Here is a 20,683-nt window from a genome sequence, read left to right on the forward strand (position 1 = left end):
AAGGAATAAAGATAGGTAATGAAGAAGTCAAATTGTCATTATTTGCAGATGACATGATACTCTATATAGAAGACCCCAAGAACTCCACCAAAAGTCTTCTAGACTTAATAACCAAATTCAGTCAAGTAGCTGGTTACAAGGTCAACACACAAAAATCAATAGCTTTCCTCTACATGAATGATAGACTCACTGAGAGAGAAATAGGGCAAATAATTCCTTTCACAATAGCATCCAAAAAACTGAAATACCTAGGAATCATCCTAACAAAAGAAATCAAAGACCTCTTCTCTGAAAACTATGGCACTCTGAAAAGAGAGATTGAAGATGATATCAGAAAATGGACAGACATCCCCTGCTCCTGGGTAGGAAGGATTAATATAGTGAAAATGGCCATACTTCCAAAACTGCTATATAGATTTAATGCAATTCCAATTGAGATCCCAGCAGCATACTTCATAGAGCTCGAGAAAACAATCCAAAAATTCATTTGGAGCAAGAAGAGACCCAGAATAGCAAAAGCAATTCTAGGTAACAGAGACATGGCAGGGGGTATCACAATCCCCAACCTGCAACTATACTACAAAGCTACTGTGATCAAAACAGCATGGTACTCGCAAAGAAACAGGCTTGAGGACCAGTGGAACAGATTAGAAGATGCAGAAACAACGCCAGACACACTCAGCCATCTCATCTTTGACAAAGGAACCAAACACCCTCACTGGAGGAAAGATAGCCTCTTTAATAAATGGTGCTGGAAAAATTGGGCTTCAACTTGCCAAAGATTAAAACTAGACCTGTATCTCTCACCATGCACTAAACTAAAATCAAAATGGATTAAAGATCTAAATATTAAAATAGAAACTCTGAACCAGTTGGAACAGAGGTTTGGTAGAACCCTTGAAGACATCGGTGTAGGAAAAGATTTTATGAACAAAACCTCAGTTGCCCGTGAACTAGCACAAACAATCAACAAATGGGATCTCTTCTTATTAAAAAGCTTCTGCACAGCAAGAGAAACCACCAGCAGTGTGAAGAGACAATCCACAATGTGGGAAAAAAATCTTCACCTGCTCTTCCTCAGACAAAGGTCTACTATCTCGAATCTATAAAGAACTTAAAAAGATCAGACCTCCCTAATTTAAAGACCCAATCCAAAAATGGGCATCTGAAATGAACAGACATTTCTCAGACAAAGAAGTAGAAATAGCAAATAAATACATGAAAAAATGTTCAAAGTCACTGGTCATTCGAGAGATGCAAATGAAAACAACCCTGAGATTCCACTTCACTCCAGAAAGAATGGCTGCTATCATGAAATCAACCAATAACAAATGCTGGCGGGGCTGTGGGGAAAGAGGAACCCTGTTCCACTGCTGGTGGGAGTGTAGACTGGTGCAAGCACTGTGGAAATCAGTATGGAGATACCTCAAAGAACTAGGACTGGAAGTCCCATTTGACCCCACTATTCCACTGCTGGGGATCTTCCCCAAAGAATTAAAAGAATCATACCACAGTGATATATGTGCACCCATGTTCATAGCAGCACAGTTTGTAATAGATAAAACTTGGAAACAGCCCAAATGCCCATCAACTGGAGACTGGATCAAGAAAATGTGGTTTTTTTATAAAATGGAGTACTACTCAGCCATCAAAAATGAGAAATTAGAGACATTTATAGCTAAGTGGATGCACATTGAGGCCATACTCTTAAGTGAAATAAATAGGACACACATGTGTAAACACCAAATAGTTTCTCTGGTGTGAGAAACTGAAAGTGTAAATAAGGACTAAATGTATAATAGGTCATGTGAAATAGGAAGAAAAGGGGCAAAGGGGAAGGAAGTGGGAGGGCTAGGGGAAAGGATAGAAGGGAATGGGACCAATATGAGAAAATGGAAAAACAGGAACAAAATCTTTGTAAATAGGGAGGACTGGAGGGGTTAAAGGGAGGGCTGAGCAAGGGTGAAAAATAAGAATGAAGAGATTATGTAAAGGTGCAAATTTCCAATGATGAATGTCATTATATTGTATACCTAAAATGTACCAATGATTAGAATGAATAATCGATAATGCAAAATAGGAAGAAAAGGTCCAAAGGGGTAGGGGTAGTGGGAGGGGCAGGGGAAAGGAAAGAAGGGAAAGGAAAAACTGATGAGAAATGGAAAAAATGGAAATAAAGTCTTTGTAAATAGGGAAGGGTGGAGGGTGTGAAGGAAGGGCTAGGAATGGGGAAAAAATAAGAACCAAGATGCATTACATAAAGGTACAATTCCCAATGAGAAATGTAATTGTGTTGTATACCTACAACATACCAATAAAAGAATTTAATACAGAAAAAAAATACAATAATTTTTTTTAATTACTTCTCTTTTCTTTCTTTTTTTGGCTTTTTGAGACAGGATGTCCTATGTAGTTCAAGCTGGCCTTGAACTCACTATGTATCCTAGGGTGGCCTTGAACTCACAGGGACCTTCCTGCCTCAGCCTCCTGAGTACTGGGATTACAGTCATGCACCACCACACCTGGCCCAACAATTCCTATAAAGACTGCTAGGCTTGTGGTTTACATAAAACCTTAAAAGATATATATATATCTTGGTTGATATATTCATGTTTGTGTACCTACATGATAAAATATAGATAAACAAATTAGTCCAAGTGCCTTTTGTTCACATCAACTAGGTAAACCTTTAACAAATTGAATTTATTTAAATTGGGATATAAGAGTAAAGATGTCTTTAAAGTTAGTAAAATATGTTTTGCTTAAATTGTTAGCCGATTAGGATATTTATCTTTGTTAAAATGTAAGATACAATGTCCATTGCTTTCTATATTTCAAGCATAGTGACTTTTAGGGTTTCTTTTGACAAAGAAATAATAATATTATGTTGGTTTAATGTCTTGATTTTTATAGGTAAATTAAATATAAATGGAATAAATGTTTATAACAGAACACCTGAGTATATTTGGATCTATTAAATATATTTCATAAATTGCTGATATAGTTGGGTATGGTGGTGCACGCCTGTAATCCCAGCTTTTGGGAGGCTGAGGCAGGATCACCGCGACTTTGAGGCCACCCTGAACAACATAGTGAGTTCGAGGTCAACCTGAACTACATAGCGAGAGACTCTGTTTCAAAAAAAGAAATACTGATATTTATATATATATAGATAAGATCAAAAAATATCTGACCCTTAATAAGTTTCAGAGTTATGGGCCGGGGATTTAGCTCAGTGGTTTCAGCGCCTGTCTTGCAAGCGCAAGGTCCCAAGTTCGATCCCCAGTACCAAAAAAAAAAAAAAAAAAGAAGTTTCAGAGTTACTAGAGGAATAATAAGTATCTAAAACTGGAGACTTTTGTCAATCTATAGATCAATAAGTTTAAAATGAGCTTTAAATAATAAGTTTCAAAAATAATAATAATAATAAGTTTCAGGGGCCAGGGATTTAGCTCAGTGGTTCTGGTGCCTGCTGCGCAAGCACCAGGTCCTGAGTTCGATCCCCGGTACCAAAAAAATAAGTTTCAAAGTGACTGAGATTTATTCATCATTTTAAGATATCCTACAGTTAATAACTTGTATAAGAACAACTTATTTAGTATTCTAATAACAATTAGTTTTAAGAAAAAAAATTATTTTGCTATAGAGTCAATACCTATGACCTACCTGATCTGTTAATGGGTTTGTTTGTTTGGTTTTTTTGGACTGGGGATCGAACTCGGGTCCTTGCACTTGTGCAGCAGGCGGTGAAACCACTGAGCTAAATCCCCGGCCCCTATGGGTTTGTTTTTGTGACCTAATACTAATATTTTCAAGACATGTGTGTTAAAAAGCCTTGCTTACTTTTCTGTCATAGATAAACTGCTATTATTACACTGTCTTAGTCTTTGCTTAAATTAAGTACTTAAAAATGTGATTTTTTTTTTTTTTTTTGGTACCGGGTATTGAACTGGGGACCTTGTGCTTGCAAGGCAGGTGGCAGAACCACTGAGCTAAATCCCCGGCCCAAAATGTGATTGTTTTTTTAAAAACCACTTTGTTTTTGAAGGAAAAAAAAAAGCCTGGCAAGGTTTAGAAACAAAAATTTTGAGCTTTTCCCTTCCCAAGTATGTTATGTGTTCTTTTCTAGATGTACAGTACTTGCATCTATATTTGACACAGTTTGGATTTTTAAAACTACTGGTACTAGTATTTGGCCCACGCTTGCTTAACTTTAGTTCCAAGTTTGTCTCTTCCAGATTACAGCAGTTCCATGTAGATGATGGCCGTGCTTAGCTTCCAGCCTACACCTGCAAGTTACCAAAAGCCACAGCTTGCCACCGGAGCTCCTAGATCCAGCATCTAAGCATTTCTATTCCTCTGGGAGGCAAGGCCAGCTGCCCCAGTTCAGCTCCAGAAAACAACTGCCACCCCTCCTCTCTCCTTCAGATTAAGGATAGAAATCCAGGGGAGGGGGTTGAAATAGGAGGAGAATGGCAGGATTTGGTGAAACAGCCCAAGAGATAACAAATGGGCAGCGAGGGGCTGGACAAGACCAACACAAGCCATGATTACCTAAAAAAAACTTTTAAAGAATCAATTTATAACACTGATTAAAAGAACAGCTACTTTTTTTTTCTATTATAGTATATTTAAAACTCTATATCTGAGGAGCCAGGGATTTAACTCAGTGGTGCCATGCCTGCCTGGCAAGTGCAAGGTCCTGAGTTTGATTTCTGATAGGGGAGGACTGTATCTGAGATTAGAGACGTATACATCTGAGGACTAAATGTGCTGTGTAAATGTGCAAAGTTAGTAAAGCTAAATATGTATAAGTTTGATACAGGTATAGTAACCAGTAAGTGCTCTTTTATACTGTACTCATCTGGATCCTAAACATATCAAATGACTGGGCATGGTAGTGCACTCCTATAGTCCCAGTTCTTGGGAGGCTGAGTCAGGAGAATTACCTCAAATTTGAGGCCAGGCTGGGCTACATAGTGAGTTCAAGTTCAGCCTGAACTACTACATAGGGAGACCCTGACTCAAAAAAGAAAAGAAAAGAAAAAAAAAAACAGCATATCAAATGGTCAGTAAAATTTAACATTTCTGCTATTATTCTACTGTTTGGATAGTCCCGCCATTTAAAACCTGGCCTACCTCTGTTAGCTTCAACTAAGTACAGTAGTCATTTCTGTTTTTGTATAAATGATATAAAGTTGTATATCATGTAATAAAATTATTTGTGGTTATTAACACTATTTCATAACATGTAAGAGATCTAAAGCTATTCTTTGATTTGTCAGTAAACTTCGTAGCTCTGTTAAATACAAAAGCACATCATTATAGCTGTACTGCTGAGACATAGATTCCAAATTTTCCCTTAAAAGTAAAAAGCTAAGGGCCGGGGATTTAGCTCAGTAGTTTCACTGCCTGCTTTGCAAGCATAAGGACCCGAGTACGATTCCCGGCAACAACAACAAAAAATAAAAAGCTCAGTTGATATGTAAAAATGTCTGTGTAACCGTGATGCTGATTATTACTGACTTCTTTGTATGTAAAATGCATTTATGTTCCCGAAGTGTACAAGCTTTCTAAAGTACAGAGCTTGAGAAAACACTTTGACTTACTTCTTCACTCAAAACCAAATTGTTCGTAATGATAAGTGGTTTTTTTTCAGGCCTATGTTTTTGTTTCTAGTTGTATTATGAAAGATGTGCCTAAATACTATATACTATAGGCAGTGTCACTCTAGTAGCTCAAGATTAGGAATTAATCACCTGTGAAGTACATCTATATACAAGGACATTCTGCTTAAAAGAACACTAATTTTGACAAAGCTAGATTTACTATGTTTCTTTATTATGCTAGATTTGTTTGCTCTTATCATCTTTGTTTTAGATTTTCATTGTAAAACTTTATAACTGTGGTCTGTTAACATTCCTCAGGAGTATTTCTAACAGACAATCTGTACATTATTTGGACATAATAAGCCATTCCCATAAGATAGCTGTGATATGACACTGATTCCCAGTATCCAGAGAAAATTACATTAGGATTAAGACTTACACTCCCATGTTAAGACTGGTATAATTGACCTAGATGTTCAATAACCAAGGCTTACAAACCAAAACTAAGGAAGATAAAAAGGCTCACAAGAGCAGGACATGGTGGTGCACGCCTGTAATCCCAGCACCCTGGAGGCTGAGGCAGGAGGATCGCTGTGAGTTCGAGGCCAGACTGGACTATGTAGTGTGTTCAAGGCCAGCCTGAATTACATAAGGAGACCCTGTCTTCAAAAAGAAAAAAGAAAAAAAAAAGTCTCTCCGGGGAATGATTCAGTATAAGATATTCAGGGATCACCATATGGCTGGTGAAACAGGCAGAATCCAGGTTCTTATCTGATGCTTATTAAAAGCATGATTTGTGTTTTCTCCTGAAACAGCCAGACTTAAAAGCCACTTATTCTGACTCTTCACTTGGGCCTACAAATGCCCAATAGGTAACTAAAAGCAGAACAAAGTTTGATCCTCATTTTGTATCCTTTGTTACTATATATCTTGGGTCAAATCTCTTCTTAGCCACATATATATATATATATCATATATTATATATTATATATTATATACATTTTATATTTAAATTTAAGGAGTCTCTGTCCAAAAGTTGAGAAAACAAGATTGATTAGCCCTAAATTACAGGGTCTCATCCCCTTCTAGACTGAGGACAACACGATAAGAGGTTTACAAGGACCTCAGCCACGCTCAGAAGCCTTGAGCAATTGTCCTAAACCTGTGTTCACCTGGATTCCAAGAAAGGGGGAGCCCCACAGATGATCCTTTCCTGGAAATGGGATGACTCCTCAGTCAGAAGGATTCCAGAGCTATGACACTAGGACTGAAGTAATGAGCAAGCAGACCCCAGCCCACCTTAAAATCCTTAAAAGCTGCCACCAGCCTTGTAGGTGGGCCAGTTTGAATCCCTCTATGTGTGCCCCCTCCAGTTATCTAAGCCAGAGTCCTTTCCTATCTTACCTCTAACTTAAAGCTTTTCTTGTTTAAAAAAATGCAAAGTAGGGCCGGGGATTTAGATCAGTGGTTTCGCCGCCTGCTGCCTGCTGCGCAAGCGCAAGGACCCGAGTTGATCTCGGGTACCAAAAAAATGCAAATTAAAATCACAATATGATACTACTATTTACCCACCAAAATAGATATAAAGCAAAAGACAAACAAGAAAGGAAAGAAGAAAAAGACCATATTGGCAAGGATATAGAACATTCAGAACTTTCATGCATTGCTGTTGGTATGATAAATTGCTGCAAGTTCAAGGCCAGCCTAGGCTACATAGTTCAAGACCAGACCTTGTCTCCAAAAGAAAAAAATTTTGGTGCAACTGAGGCACGAGATTAGGAAGTGGCCAGCCAGCTTGGCAAGGGAGCATGACCTCTCAGTCTTGGAGATCCAGGACACATGTGCAGAATAACAGTTTCCAAGCCCTGAACCTGGGTCCAATCAGAAGGAGCTATCTTCAGTTCTTCTGCTGTGAGATCAAGCAGGTTTTTCTTGGACAGCCTACATCTGATGTCAGTCTGAGGAATGGAGGATGCAAAAGACACCAGCCATTAACCTCGTGGCTACCATGCCCTCTTTCTCAGTGCTCTGCTCTCACTCTTCAGAGCATACTTCTTTTCCTACCTTTAATAAATGTAAAACTTCACTACTTTTGGTGGATGTCTTGTCCAGTTCTTCACTCAAGGCAACAAGAATCTGGAAAGAATCTCTGGAAATATCCCATGGTATTCCAGAACCCAGTAACCCAACTACAATCACTGTTTGGAGTATCTACTAAAGTTGAATATATGCCTCCTGGGTGTATACCCTAACAGAAATGTTTACCTAGGTTTATGGAAAGACATAGATTAGTCATAGTAAAGGAGGATAGAAGAAATAAAGACAGGTAGAAAAGAGACAAGGAAAATCATAATTTAAAATTGTGTTGCAGGGCCGGGGATTTAGCTCAGTGGTTCTGCCACTTGCCTCGCAAGTACAAGGACCCGAGTTCGATCCCCGATAACAAAAAAAATAAAATTGTGTTGCTGGAACATGAGGGTCATGTCCTGCGGTGATAAAGAACGAAACCACAGGTGGAGGAGGTAGGGTGCAAGGAAATGTAATTAAAAGACAAACGGTAAAGAAGTAGATCTCCCACTAGCTGGGAGGGGTCCTCAGCAGGATACCCAAAAAAGCTCCTTGTCGTGGTGTTTTTAAGTGTCTCAGGCTGTTGTGCAAGCAACATGATCTTTACTTCATTGGAGACTACATATTCTAGGCAGTGTTTACACAGTGCCCATGCAGGGCCCATGTGCCCTTGAGCCAGTGGCTTGCCTAATCATGCTCTGGGGAAGTCCCTGACAGTTATAGGACACCTGGCAGATGTTTTTGTGTGGTCCCTGGAGGGTGATGACTCAGCAGACTGCAGTTTGGGCTTCCTGACTCCATTTTGGGGTCCTCACTCCCTAAGCCCAACTCCTTTCTCAATTGTACTTTTAAGAAGACCAAAACTTCCAGGACACAACTGAAGTTACCCAAGGCTATGCCTGTCCACAAACTCCTCTCCTTCTGGACCGTCACACCCAAATTCCTCAAGAATACTGTAGGTCCATACATTGCCTTAGTTGAGAAAGTAAGAATAGGAACCTGATCCTAAGATAAAGGAACAGGTGAGAGAATTCAAAGAATGCTTAAATTGTTCACCTTTGAAAAAAACAAGGCATAAAGCTATAAATTGAGCCAGTACCCTTCTGGGGCTTGGACTACTTTTCCCTTGGGTTTCCATCTCCTCAAGAGCAGCATAGGGGCTGGGGATTTAGCTCAGTGGTGCCACCGCCTGCCTCGAAAGAACAAGGTCCCGAGTTTGATCCCCAGTACCAAAAAAAGAGCACCATAAATGTTCCCAGTTCCAGGAAATAGGATCCCTCCATCTCTCTTGAGGGCCCACACTCATTTCTTTGAGTATGTACTTTTACATCTGCCTAATAAATTTCTTTATGCCCCTTACTGATGTGTCCTGAAAGTTCTTTTTCCTGAGACAGGAGTCAGGAAACCTGCAAACTCATTCTGTGGGCAGGGTGGGTTTGCGTTCCTTACCTGTGCTGTGGAATCCTCCTCAGACCCTGTTCGTGACAATAGCAGCATTATCACTATGAGCCCCAAACTAGAAAGTATGTAAACACCTATCAGGAATAAAAGGACTAGGTCTGTTCACTGCAAAGCATACTTCTTTTCCCCCTTCAATAGATGTCCATCTGGGCATGGTGGTGCATGCTGTGATCCCAACACTTGGGAGACTGAGGCAGGAGGATCACTGCAAGTTCAAGGCCAGCCTGGGCTGCATAGTGAGACCCTGTCTCAAAATAATAATAACAATAATAATAAATGTGTATTCCCACTTCAAAAAAATAGAATGATTAAGCATATTATACAAAATGAAACTACTACAATGAGAATGGAAAGATTAAAACTGTATGCCTTGGGCCGGGGATATAGCTCCATGGTTTCACTGCCTGCTGCACAAGTGCAAGGACCCGAGTTCGATTCCTGATACCAAAAAAAAAGAAAACTGTATGCCTTCATATGAACAAATTTCACAAATATAATGTTGAATGAAAGAAATGAGATACAAACAAGCCTAAACCATGTGATTTCATTTATATAAATTTCAGAAATACACAGAACTAACCTATGGTTTTAGAAGCCAGATACTGAATACCTTCACAGAGCTGCTGATTACAAAAGGAACCAAAGGACTTCTGGGGAAATGTGTATTTTTTTTTTTGAAATGTCTATTTCTTGATGTGGATGCTGACTATAAATGTGCTCACTTTGTGAACATTCACTGAGTTGTACCTTGTAATTTGCACACTTTTTGGGATCAGTGTTATGTCTCAGCAAAATCTATATTAAAAAAGAATGACTCAGAAGTTTTCTGTCTGCACAACTAGACACTATGGGTGCCATTTATGGAAGTGCTTTAGGGGAAGTAGGTTTTGGTGGGGAATCTATCCATTCTGCAGATATTGATATCAGACACCCAAAGCAAAATGCTAATGGGCAGTTGGTATACAAGCCAGAAATTGGGGGAAGAGTTCTAGGCTGGAGACCTAAATTTTAGAAAATTATACTTAAGCCTATGAAGTGGATGGGACCTATAGTATAGATAGAGAAAACACCCAAGGTGAGAAACCCTGGGAATGCTCCAAAATTCAAAGGTTAGGAATTGAAGACAAGCCATCAAGGAAAACTAAGATGAAATAGCCAGTGAGTTAAGAAGAGAACCAAGATGGAGGCCTATGACTGTAATCCCAATACTCCAGGAAACTAAGGCAGGAAGAATACAAATTCAAGCCCAGCCTGGGCAACTTAGTGGCTTAGTATGACCCTGTTTCAAAAAAATAACAAAGGGCTGGGGATGTAGCTCAGTGAGAAAGCCCTGGGTTGAAGCTCCAGTACAAGAAGAAAATGAAGAAGGAGGAGGAGGAAGAGGGGGAAAGGGACCAAGAGAAAGCAGTGGTTCAGAGAACAAGTGAAAAAATGTTGCTAGGAATAAGTGATCAGGGGTGACAGATTCTACTGGCATGTGGAATAAGTTAAGGGCTAAGAACTGATTACTGATGAACTTCACTGGTGACCTTGGGGCCAGGGATTTAGCTCAGTGGTTCCAGTGCCTGCCTCGAAAGTGCAAGGTCCAGAGTTTGATCCCCAGTACCAAAAAAAAAGAAGTTCACTGGTGACCTTGATAGCAGCAGTTTGAATAGAGACAAAAGCCTGATTGGAAAGGGCTCAGGAAAGAAAGTGAGGAAATTAATTTGAAACAGTGAGTATAAATAACTCTTGAAATATTTGGCTTTTCAAATAGAGGAGCAAAGAACTAAGGTTTTAAGCAGAGTATTGACTAAGGGTATTAAGAAGTGTGGGATTAACTAAGAAAAGTTACGGGATCAAAAGATTTTATTTTGAGACAGTAGATAATATAGCAGCCTGTACACTTATAAGGATAATCCATAGGGAGGCAAAATTCCATCATGCGGGGGGGAAAAAACAAGAGGGCAGTGACAGGAGTGATGTCCTCAAGTAGACAAGAGAGGATGAACTGCAAGGGCTCCACAGAGAGCACAGCCATGCCTTCATGTAACCTAGCCGAATGTAGGGACACAAACAGGTCAGAGGTGGAAATTGTCTTCTAAGTGTTTGTTTGCCCAGAGAATGAGTGTTATGAAATAATTCAGTTAGAGATGAGGAGAGTAAAAGTGTGAACCTCAGAATTGCCCAACAGTTCTGTAAGGAGTATTTGGTAAGTGTATCATATATCTACATAACAGTGAAACTGTTACCACTGGGTTTTGTGTACAGTATTTCCTTTACATTCTTACAATTAAACTTGTCAGTAATCAAAATTCCCACTTTTGCTTTTGGTGCTGATATGACAAAATAAACCTATTTCAGCTTTTCTTCCTCACTGGTTACAACTAAAATCATGCCCAAAATACAAAATGAAACAAAAATTATCTAAAACCCTGTGCTGTAGGGCAAAGCCTTGGGAATGCACAGAGCCACTTTCTAGAGAAGGGGCTTTCCGAGAAACAGAGGAGACGGTGTCCAGATGGCACAAGGAGCCTGGATTGTCTGCATCCCACTGAGAAAGTAACCTTCGTCCCACAACCCCTGGAGCTAGTATATAGATTACAAATCCTCAGGGGAAAAGGAGTTGGTGGGGAGTTTTTATGAACTGGAGCCTCACTTCCCTTCCTTGCCCTTTCCCTGGTCCCCTACCCTGTGGCCACTTAAAAAAAAGTAATAATAATAATAATAATAAAAGATTTTTTTAAATAAAAAGCTATCTGAGCCAGGCATGGTGGTGCACACCTGTAATCCCGGTGCTCAAAAGGCTGAGGCAGGAGAATCACTGTTAATTAAAAGGCCAGCCTGGGCTACATAGTAAGTTTGAGGCCAGACTGAACTACATAGCGAGACCCTGTCTCAAATAATAATAATAAAATTTTTAAAGCTGTGATCTGAAAACTCTAATAGCAGACAGACTGGGGAGGGAAATCGAAACTTGAATGCCCACTATGTCACTGTGAATTCCCTGGGTTTTGTTGTTTTCTCCTTTATCTCTTGGCTTCCACCCAAGTTGGGCCACTTCTGGAAACTGTGCAATAGGTCAGACACCAAAAGCACTAAGAAATCCCATCTTTATGTCCAGAGGACCAGGAAAGGGAGCGCTTGTGCACTGCAGAATGTCAGGAGGTGGGTGCATGGGCACCTAAAACTCAGAAGAAGGGGGATCACTTGGTGTGGATGTTGTAAAATGTAGATTTTTATTTGTATTCAGATATAGTGAACACAGTAGATCAGATAATCGCCACTGAAAAGATAGTTTATTACAGTTCCCAAAAGGAGGGACATGTCCCAGTCTGCAAGGCCACAGGAGAGAACAGGAAGAGGGTTGCAAGCAGAGAGCCTTTATTGAGGAAAGGAATGGGTGAGGGAAAATAAGCAGGTTAGGCAGGTTTAGAATTGGCTAATTTGAATAATTTCAGCAGGCCAGTGTATAGGGACTGCCCGTAGGTGTCTAGTACCTAGCCTAGAGGGATCAGGGCAGGGGAATGGGGCTTAGAGTTCAAGAGCCCAATAAAGTAGGCCTTTGGCGCTCTGGGTTGGTAAGTTTGCCTGTGAAAGGCACATGTGAAAGCGTCATTTGCTAGTTTCAGCTCCCCATGAAAGGACTGGGCCCTGATGTTAAAGTATCAAATATAGAAACTAAGTGTGGTCCAGAAACTATGAAGGAAATCTCCCTTCTCTCCCTGCCCTCCCCCATCTTGCCTCTTCATCTTAGGTGTGGGCTGGAATCGTGGCATGGCACTATGGAAGGCTAAAATTCTGAGAGAACCTCATTTTTCTGAGGATTAGGAAAGGGGCCTCTGAGCCAGGGTGTAGGAGAAATCCCAGGGAGGAAAGGGGACCCCTTAATCTTGTGCATGAACTGTCACTCCCAAGTTGCACATGTACAGAAGACACCCAAAGAAACTTAGTAATTGGGAACAAAACTACAACATAAACCACCACCTGAGCCCCAGACCAGCCCCCAAGTGGTGCATAAGAGGCGAGAATCCAAACAGCCCAGCACAGACTCTCGAAATGATTTGACCCTGCAACCACCACCCACAGAATGTGAAACAGAACTTGTAGTCCAAATCTGCATTGATTTCCTGCTAAAATAAAGATAATCAACATGCAGAGAATTTAAAGAGGACTCAGAGTCCTACAGTATCATATCCAAGATGACCAAGATACAGCCCAAAATTACTAACAGGAACCAATATCCATTTTAAAGAGAAGAGAAAATAAACAGATGCAAATCTCCACATGACTCAGATGTTTAGAATTGCTAGAACTATCTGACAGACTTGAAAGCAGCTATCATGACCATCATCCAGGAGGTGAAGGGAAAGGTAGACATTCTCAACAGAGAAATAGTCATAAAAAAGAACTAAATAGGTATTACATGAAGTAAAAATAATTATTGCTGGGGCTCAGAAGTGCAAGGGAGATAACAGAGGAAGAAATAAGTGAATTTAAAGAAAGATGGGAATAAATTACTTGATATAAAGATTACAGAGAAAAAAAATGACTTTAAAAACAAATAGAGCTGGGGATTTAGCTCAGTGGTGCCACACCTGCCTGGCAAGCTAAAGGTCCTGAGTTTGATCTCTGGTACAAAAAAAAAAGGGGGCCAGGGATTTAGCTCAGTGGTTTCGACCAGGTGCAAGCTCAAGGACCCGAGTTTGATCCCCAGTACAAAAGAAAAAAAAGAAAAGAGCTGGGTTTAGTGGCACAGGCCTGTAATCCCAGCACTTAGGAGGCTGAGGCAGGAGGATCTCCAAGAGTCTGAGGCTAGCCTGGGCTACATAGTGATTTTAAGTTGAGTCTGAGCTACATAGTGAGACCCTGTCTTAAAAAACTGGGAGTAAAAATAGCCTCAGGGGCCAGCCTGGGCTACATAGATTTTTTTTCGGTATCAGGGATTGAACTCAGGATCTTGAATTTGCAAGGCAGGTGTGGTGCCACTGAGCTAAATCCCCAGCCCCTAGCCTGGGCTACATTGTGAGTTCAAGGCCAGCCTGGACTACATAGTGAGACCCTGACTCAAAAAAAACAAAACAAACAGAAATGAATAGAGCCTCAAGAACCTGTAGAACCAGATCTAGTATTTGTATCAATGAAGTTTCTGAAAAAAGAGAAGAAATTGGTGCAGACAATTATTTGAAGAAATAATGGCTGAAAACTTTATAAATTTAGTTAAAGACAAATCTACAAGAAGCTCAGCTAATCCCTGCACAGGATAAATGCGATGAAAACCCATCCAGGATCATCCTAATCAAACTTTGGAAATGTAAAGATCAAAAATAGATCTTTGGGTTTTTTTGTTTTTTTATTTGTTTGGTTTTATTTTGGTTTTGGGTTGTGGGTTTTTTTGGTGTTTTGTTTTTTGTTCATGAGGTTTTTTTGTTTGTTTGGTTTTGGTTTGGGGTTTTTTTTGGTGGGGGGGGTTGGTGTTTTTGGTGTTTTGTTTTGTTTTGCAGTACCAGGGATTGAACTCAGGACCTTGTGCTTGGGGAGCAGGTGTGGTGCTGCTGAGCTGCATCCCTGGCCCTACAAAAACAAATTTTAAAGCCAGGTGTGATGGTACACAGTGGTAATCCCAGCACTCAGGAGGCTGAGGCTGAGGATTGCTGTGAGTTAGAGGCCAACTTGGGCTACATAGCAAGACCTTGTCTCAGAAAAAAAAAAAATCTTAAGAGAAGTCAGCAAAATACAGTATATTATATAAGAGGGGAAAATGATTCTAATTATTTATGGGAATAATGATTCTAATGACTACAGATTTTTTATTGGAACCAGGGAGACTAGAAAACAGTGGAACCATATCTGTGAAACACTGAAAAAAAAGATATGTCAAATTGAAATTCTTTACCTAGTGAATATCTCCTTCTGGGATGAAGGTGAAGTAAAGACATTTTAATCTAGGCACTGTGGAACAGACCTGTAATCCCAGGAGGCAGAAAGACTGCCACAAATTTAAGGCTGGCCTGAACTACATAGCAAGACCCTGTCTCTAATTAATTAATTAATTAATTTTTAAAATAACCAACCATTTGAGATTTAAAGAGCCTAAGAGAAGGTCCCCCCAGGAGCTCTTCTGTGAAAGAAATGCTAATGGGAGATCTTCAAGTTGAAGGGAAACCATACCAAGAGGAAATTTGGAATCTCAGGAATAAAGGAAGAACAACAAAATTGATAAAAAGCTGGGGAAAATAGCAAGCTATTTTTCTCTTCTTAAATACTTTAATAGCCAGGCATGGTGGCATACTCCTGTAATCCCAGCACTTGGGAGGCTGAGGCAGGAGGATTGCTGCAAGTTCAAGCCCAGCCTGGGCTACATAGTGAGTTCAAGACCAGCCTGACCTACATAGGGAGACCCTGTCTCAAAAAAACACAAAAACAAGTTATAGTTGCAAGCCTTCAGTGTTTTACTTGAAATGGTAAAATACTAATTTTTGAATATTTTGAAAAGTTAGGTATGTGCCAGGCATGGTGGCACACATCCGTAATCCCAGCACTATGGCAGGCTGAGGCAGGAGGATTGCAAGCTCAAGCCCAGCCTGGGCAATTTAGTGACTTAGTGAGAACCTGTCTCAAAATAAAAAATTTTTAAAAAGGGTTGAGGGTATAGCTCAGTGCAAAAGCTCTGGGCGTAATCCTCAGTACAAGGGAAAAAACAAAAACAAAAACAAAAAAATACATATATATATAGTCACTAGAACAACAGCTAAAAAGAACCCACAAAGAGCAATGAATACATTTAAATGGATCATGAAATATATTCCAAAAAATCCCAAATGTAATAAGAAAGAGAATTTGATAGCAAATAAATACATGAAAAAATGTTCAACATCACTGGTCATTCGAGAGATGCAAATGAAAACAATGCTGAGATTCCACCTCACTCCAGAAAGAATGGCTGCTATCATGAAATCAACCAATAACAAATGCTGGCGGGGCTGTGGGGAAAGAGGAACCCTCCTCCACTGCTGGTGGGAGTGTAGACTGGTGCGACCACTGTGGAAATCAGTATGGAGACACCTCAAAGAACTAGGACTGGAAGTCCCATTTGACCCAGCTATTCCCCTGCTGAGTATCTTCTCCAAAGAATTAAAAGAATCATGCCACAGTGATATATGTGTGCCCATGTTCATAGCAGCACAGTTTGTGATAGCTAAAACTTGGAAACAGCCCAAATGCCCATCAACTGGAGACTGGATCAAGAAAATGTGGTTTTTTTATAAAATGGAGTACTACTCAGCCATCAAAAATGAGAAATTAGAGACATTTATAGCTAAGTGGATGCACATTGAGGCCATACTCTTAAGTGAAATAAATAGGACACACATGTATAAATACCGAATAGTTTCTCTGGTGTGAGAAACTGAAAGTGTAAATAAGGACTAAAATGTACAATAGGTAATGTGAAATAGGAAGAAAAGGGGCAAAGGGGAAGGAAGTGGGAGGGCTAGGGGAAAGGAAAGAAGGGAATGGGATTAATATGAGAAAATGAAAAAATAGGAAAAAATCTTTGTAAATAGGGAGGAATGGAGGGGTTGAAGGGAGGGCTGGGCAAGAGTGAAAAATAAGAATGAAGAGATTATGTAAAGGTGCAAATTTCCAATGATGAATGTCATTATATTGTATACCTAAAATGTACCAATGATTAGAATGAATAATTGATAATGCAAAATAGGAAGAAAACATCCAAAGGGGTAGGGGTAGTGGGAGGGGCAGGGGAAAGGAAAGAAGGTAAAGGAAAAATGATGAGAAATGGAAAAAATGGAAATAAAGTCTTTGTAAATAGGGAAGGGTGGGCTAGGAATGGGGAAAAAATAAGAACCAAGATGCATTATATAAAGGTACAATTCCCAATGAGAAATGTAATTGTGTTGTATACCTAAAACGTACCAATAAAAGAATTTAACAAAAAAAAAAAAAGAAAGAGAATTTTAGAGGCAAAAAATAGACAAACAGAAAAATAATAAATTATGGACTAAAAATAGCTCATATCAATAATTATATTAAACGTTGATGGTATAAACACAGTATTTAAAAGATAGAGATTACCAGATTGGAAAAAGCAAAAACCAAGGGCTGAGGATATATCTCAGTGGTGCAGGACCTGCTTGGCAAGCACAAGGCCCTTAGTTTGATTCCTAGTACAAAAAAAAAGCAAAAACCAAGACCTGATTATATGTTATCTGTAATAAATATACTTTAAATACAAAGATATAGATAGATACATGATATATTTATATTATATTTATATTATGATAAAAGGGTCAATTCACCAAGATGAACACTTAGGTATAGTATGCAAATAACAAAGAGAAGGGAAAAAAAGATTTTTTTTTGGTGCCAGAGATTGAACTCAGTACTAAAAGAAAAGAATTTTAAAAAGACATGGAACAGTGGACATTCACATGCAAAAAAATGTAAATTTTGACATATATATCACCTATAAAAATATTGGTTGAAATAGATCTTAGACCTAAATATAAAACTAAGAACTTTTAGAAGAAAACATAGAAAAATCTTTGTTACTTTGGGTTAGACAAAGTTTTTAAGTGCAACATTAAAGCACAATTCATAAAAAGAAAACTTGATAAATTAGACTTTGCCAAAATAATTTTTTTTTCTTTTAAAGACATTGTTGAACTGGGCATGGTGACACATGCCTGTAATCTCAGCACTTACAGAGGCTGAGGCAGGAAGATCACAATTTTGAGGGCAGCCTGGTCGACTTAGTGAGACCCTGTGTCAAAATTTAAAAATAAAGAGGGCTAGGGATGTAGTACAGTGGTAGTACTGGGTTCAATCCCCAGTACTGGGGGGAAAAAGACATTGTTTTGGTTTTGGTTTTTTGTTTGTTTGGTTTTTTGGTGCCGGGGATGGAACTCAGGTCCTTAAAAAAAACATTATGAAGTGAATGAAAAGCAACAAGCTAGGAGAAAATATTTGCAAATTATATTTCTAACAAATGAATTGAATTCAGAATTTACCCAAAAAAGCAGAGGCGGTGGGGAGACTTGAACAAACTCTTCAGCACAGAAGATTTACACGGAAAGACACCGTAAGTGGTGAGGAAAATGTAAATGAAAACCACAATGAACTGTGTCCACACACCTCACAAAGTCAACACAAAACCTGGCGGTAATAATTGCTGGTGAGGATGGGGAGCAACTGCAGGGCTCATGCATTGCTGGCAGGAGTGCAAAATGGTACGTCCCTCTCTCCATTTCTTATAAACACACACATAGCATATGACCTAACAATCCTTCCTAAAATTTTGCCCACCGAAAATGAAATTTTATGTTCATGCAAACATTTGAATGAAAATGTTCATAGAAACTGGTTTGGTTTGGTTTGGTTTTTGGAGATAGGGTCTCACTATGCAGTTCAGGCTGCACTTGAACTCAGGGCAATCCTCCGGCCTCAGCCTCCCAAATGTTAGGATCACAGACATGCACCACCAAGCCCAGCTAGGGCAAGTTTTGATTACAAAGAAGTAACACACGGGAATTTGAGGAGAAGGGTGATTAACTGTTCTATATTTTGATTGTGGTTGTGGTTATATGTTTGATTACGTACATTTGTCCCAGAAGTGTATATGAAAGAGAATTTTGCTTAAAGTATAATTACATTATTTACACACATTATGTGCATATAGATTTTTCCTCATATTACTATAAAGTCACATCTCACAGATTCTGTGTTTGTATAATTATTTATTTTGAGCCCCAAAATTAGAACTGCCTTAATCCTTAATTTTCCATTTCCTCTCACCCCACAGAAGCCAAAACCTCTTCCTTCATTTGGAATTCACGGCTCTGGACGGTTATTTCCTCTGGCTCCAGAAGGCCTGGCTCCTGTGACTGGGCGCTGGAAGGCGCCTGCGGTGCGCACTCGTCCTGCTAAAGGGTCGGCAGCAGCAGAGAGCAGCCTCCGCGCCGTCCGGGGAGGGCAGGCAGCTCGGGGACCGACGGGAGCCAGGGCAGCGCGCAGGCCGCGCTCGGGGAGAGCGGAGAGCGGCTGCCGGCCTCCCGCGCATCGTGCTGACTCCACAGCTTCGTCTCAGGCTCTGGACTTGGGCCGGTCTCTTCCTAGAATTCTCATTTACACTCTTCTGAATGGGTCAAGTCTTTACTTATATCCGTTCCAAAGTCACAAAACTCAAGTCCTCTTCCTCTATCTCCATGCATTCAACAAATATTTATTTTAGCTGACTGTAATAAAACTCTCTCCTGTTTGTACATCACTGAAGCCCTTTTATGTCTACGATGTCTTTTGATCCAAGGGAAGGAGAATTAGCTCTGACTTCCAGAGAAGGAAATAGGGTCTCAGAAAGGTTAAGTGATTTGTCTAAAGTCACCTTTAATTTTAAGACTGAGGTCTGGACCCCTTCATCACCTATACTCTGCTGCCCCCTACTGTGAGCACAGCATAGGCATTAAATTACAAAGATAAATACATAATTTCTACCATGAGGTCTTACATTTGCTCATTTAACAAATACTTGTTGAGCTAGGCATGGTAGTGCACGTCTGTAATCCCAGCGCTCAGGAGGCTGAGGCAGGAGGATCACTGAGACTTCGAGGCCAGTCTGGACTACACAGTGAGTTCAAGCCCAGCGTAGAATACATAGGGAATATATATATTTGTTGAGCACCTACTGTGTGCCAGAAGCAAGTCAGGCATGGTCCTTGCACTCATGGAGTATGCCATGTAGAGGAGGAGACGGAATTACACAAATTAAGTACAATGTAGAAATGTAGGTAAGTACTATGAAGTGAAAGGTGCTGTATGAAGGTCAAGGTGCTGTATGAAGGTATACATAGATGTATATAGCCAGCCTGCAGGCTTAGGGAAATCTTGCATGAAGTGGAATCTATAAGAATAAACTACTGAGTACACATGCAAGGACATCCATGTAGGATAAATCCTCCAAGTCAGAATTCATGGGTCAAAGGGCGACCATCTGCAAGGTTGGTAGGGATGCCCCACTGTGCTCCAGAAAGAGTCACTGCTTTTCATCCCTTTCCAAAGTACTGAGGATGCCTATTTACCACACCCTCTTGAAAGCTCAGTAACAGCCAACTTCTAGTTGTTGGTCGTCTGGTGAGAAAGAAGTAGGCCACGGTTAATTTGCCATTCTTTCATTACAAATGAGGCTGGTCATCTAAAAGATTACTATAAAATCCATTTGTATTTCCCTTTACAAGAAATTTTATTTTATCCATTTGCCATTTTGAATTAAGTTGCAAGTCTGTTTCTTACTGATCTACTAGAGCTGTTTCATGTTTAAAAGTTAATAACCGGGCCGGGGATTTAGCTCAGTGGTTTTGCCGCCTGCTGCACAAGCACAAGGACCCAAGTTCAATCCCTGATACCAAAAAATAGAAACTAAAAAAATAATAAAAATTAATAACAAATATTTAAATCAATTTGTTGGGGGGTTTCTTGTAACTTTATTTCCAGTAACTCTATTTCTTTGCTGTGAAGATGAGGGCCTGGATTTTTTATTTTTTTATTTTTTTGGT

At 39.8% G+C, this 20,683-nt stretch overlaps 1 protein-coding gene across 3 annotated transcripts in view; it reads left to right on the forward strand.

Moving 5' to 3' along the window:
- Positions 1 to 19,401, forward strand: part of Procr (protein C receptor) — a 44,067-nt gene extending 24,666 nt beyond the window's left edge. For 2 of the 3 annotated variants that reach the window (XM_021246894.2, XM_013066736.3), the window contains one exon: positions 4,239 to 10,756. Coding sequence is in view for 2 of the 3 variants with exons in the window: in XM_013066736.3 (XP_012922190.1) it covers positions 4,239 to 4,258 (20 nt within the window). In the remaining variant the exon portion in view is untranslated. Of the gene's footprint in view, positions 1 to 4,238; positions 10,757 to 18,936 lie in introns of those variants that run through there. The other variant, XM_021246893.1, reaches the window with a different exon arrangement.
- The last annotated feature ends 1,282 nt before the right edge of the window (positions 19,402 to 20,683 follow it).

This window comes from Heterocephalus glaber, unplaced genomic scaffold (genome assembly GCF_053883595.1).
Source record: "Heterocephalus glaber isolate CG9 unplaced genomic scaffold, H.glaber_assembly_v1.0 deba00001532, whole genome shotgun sequence".
Lineage (NCBI taxonomy): Eukaryota > Metazoa > Chordata > Mammalia > Rodentia > Bathyergidae > Heterocephalus > Heterocephalus glaber.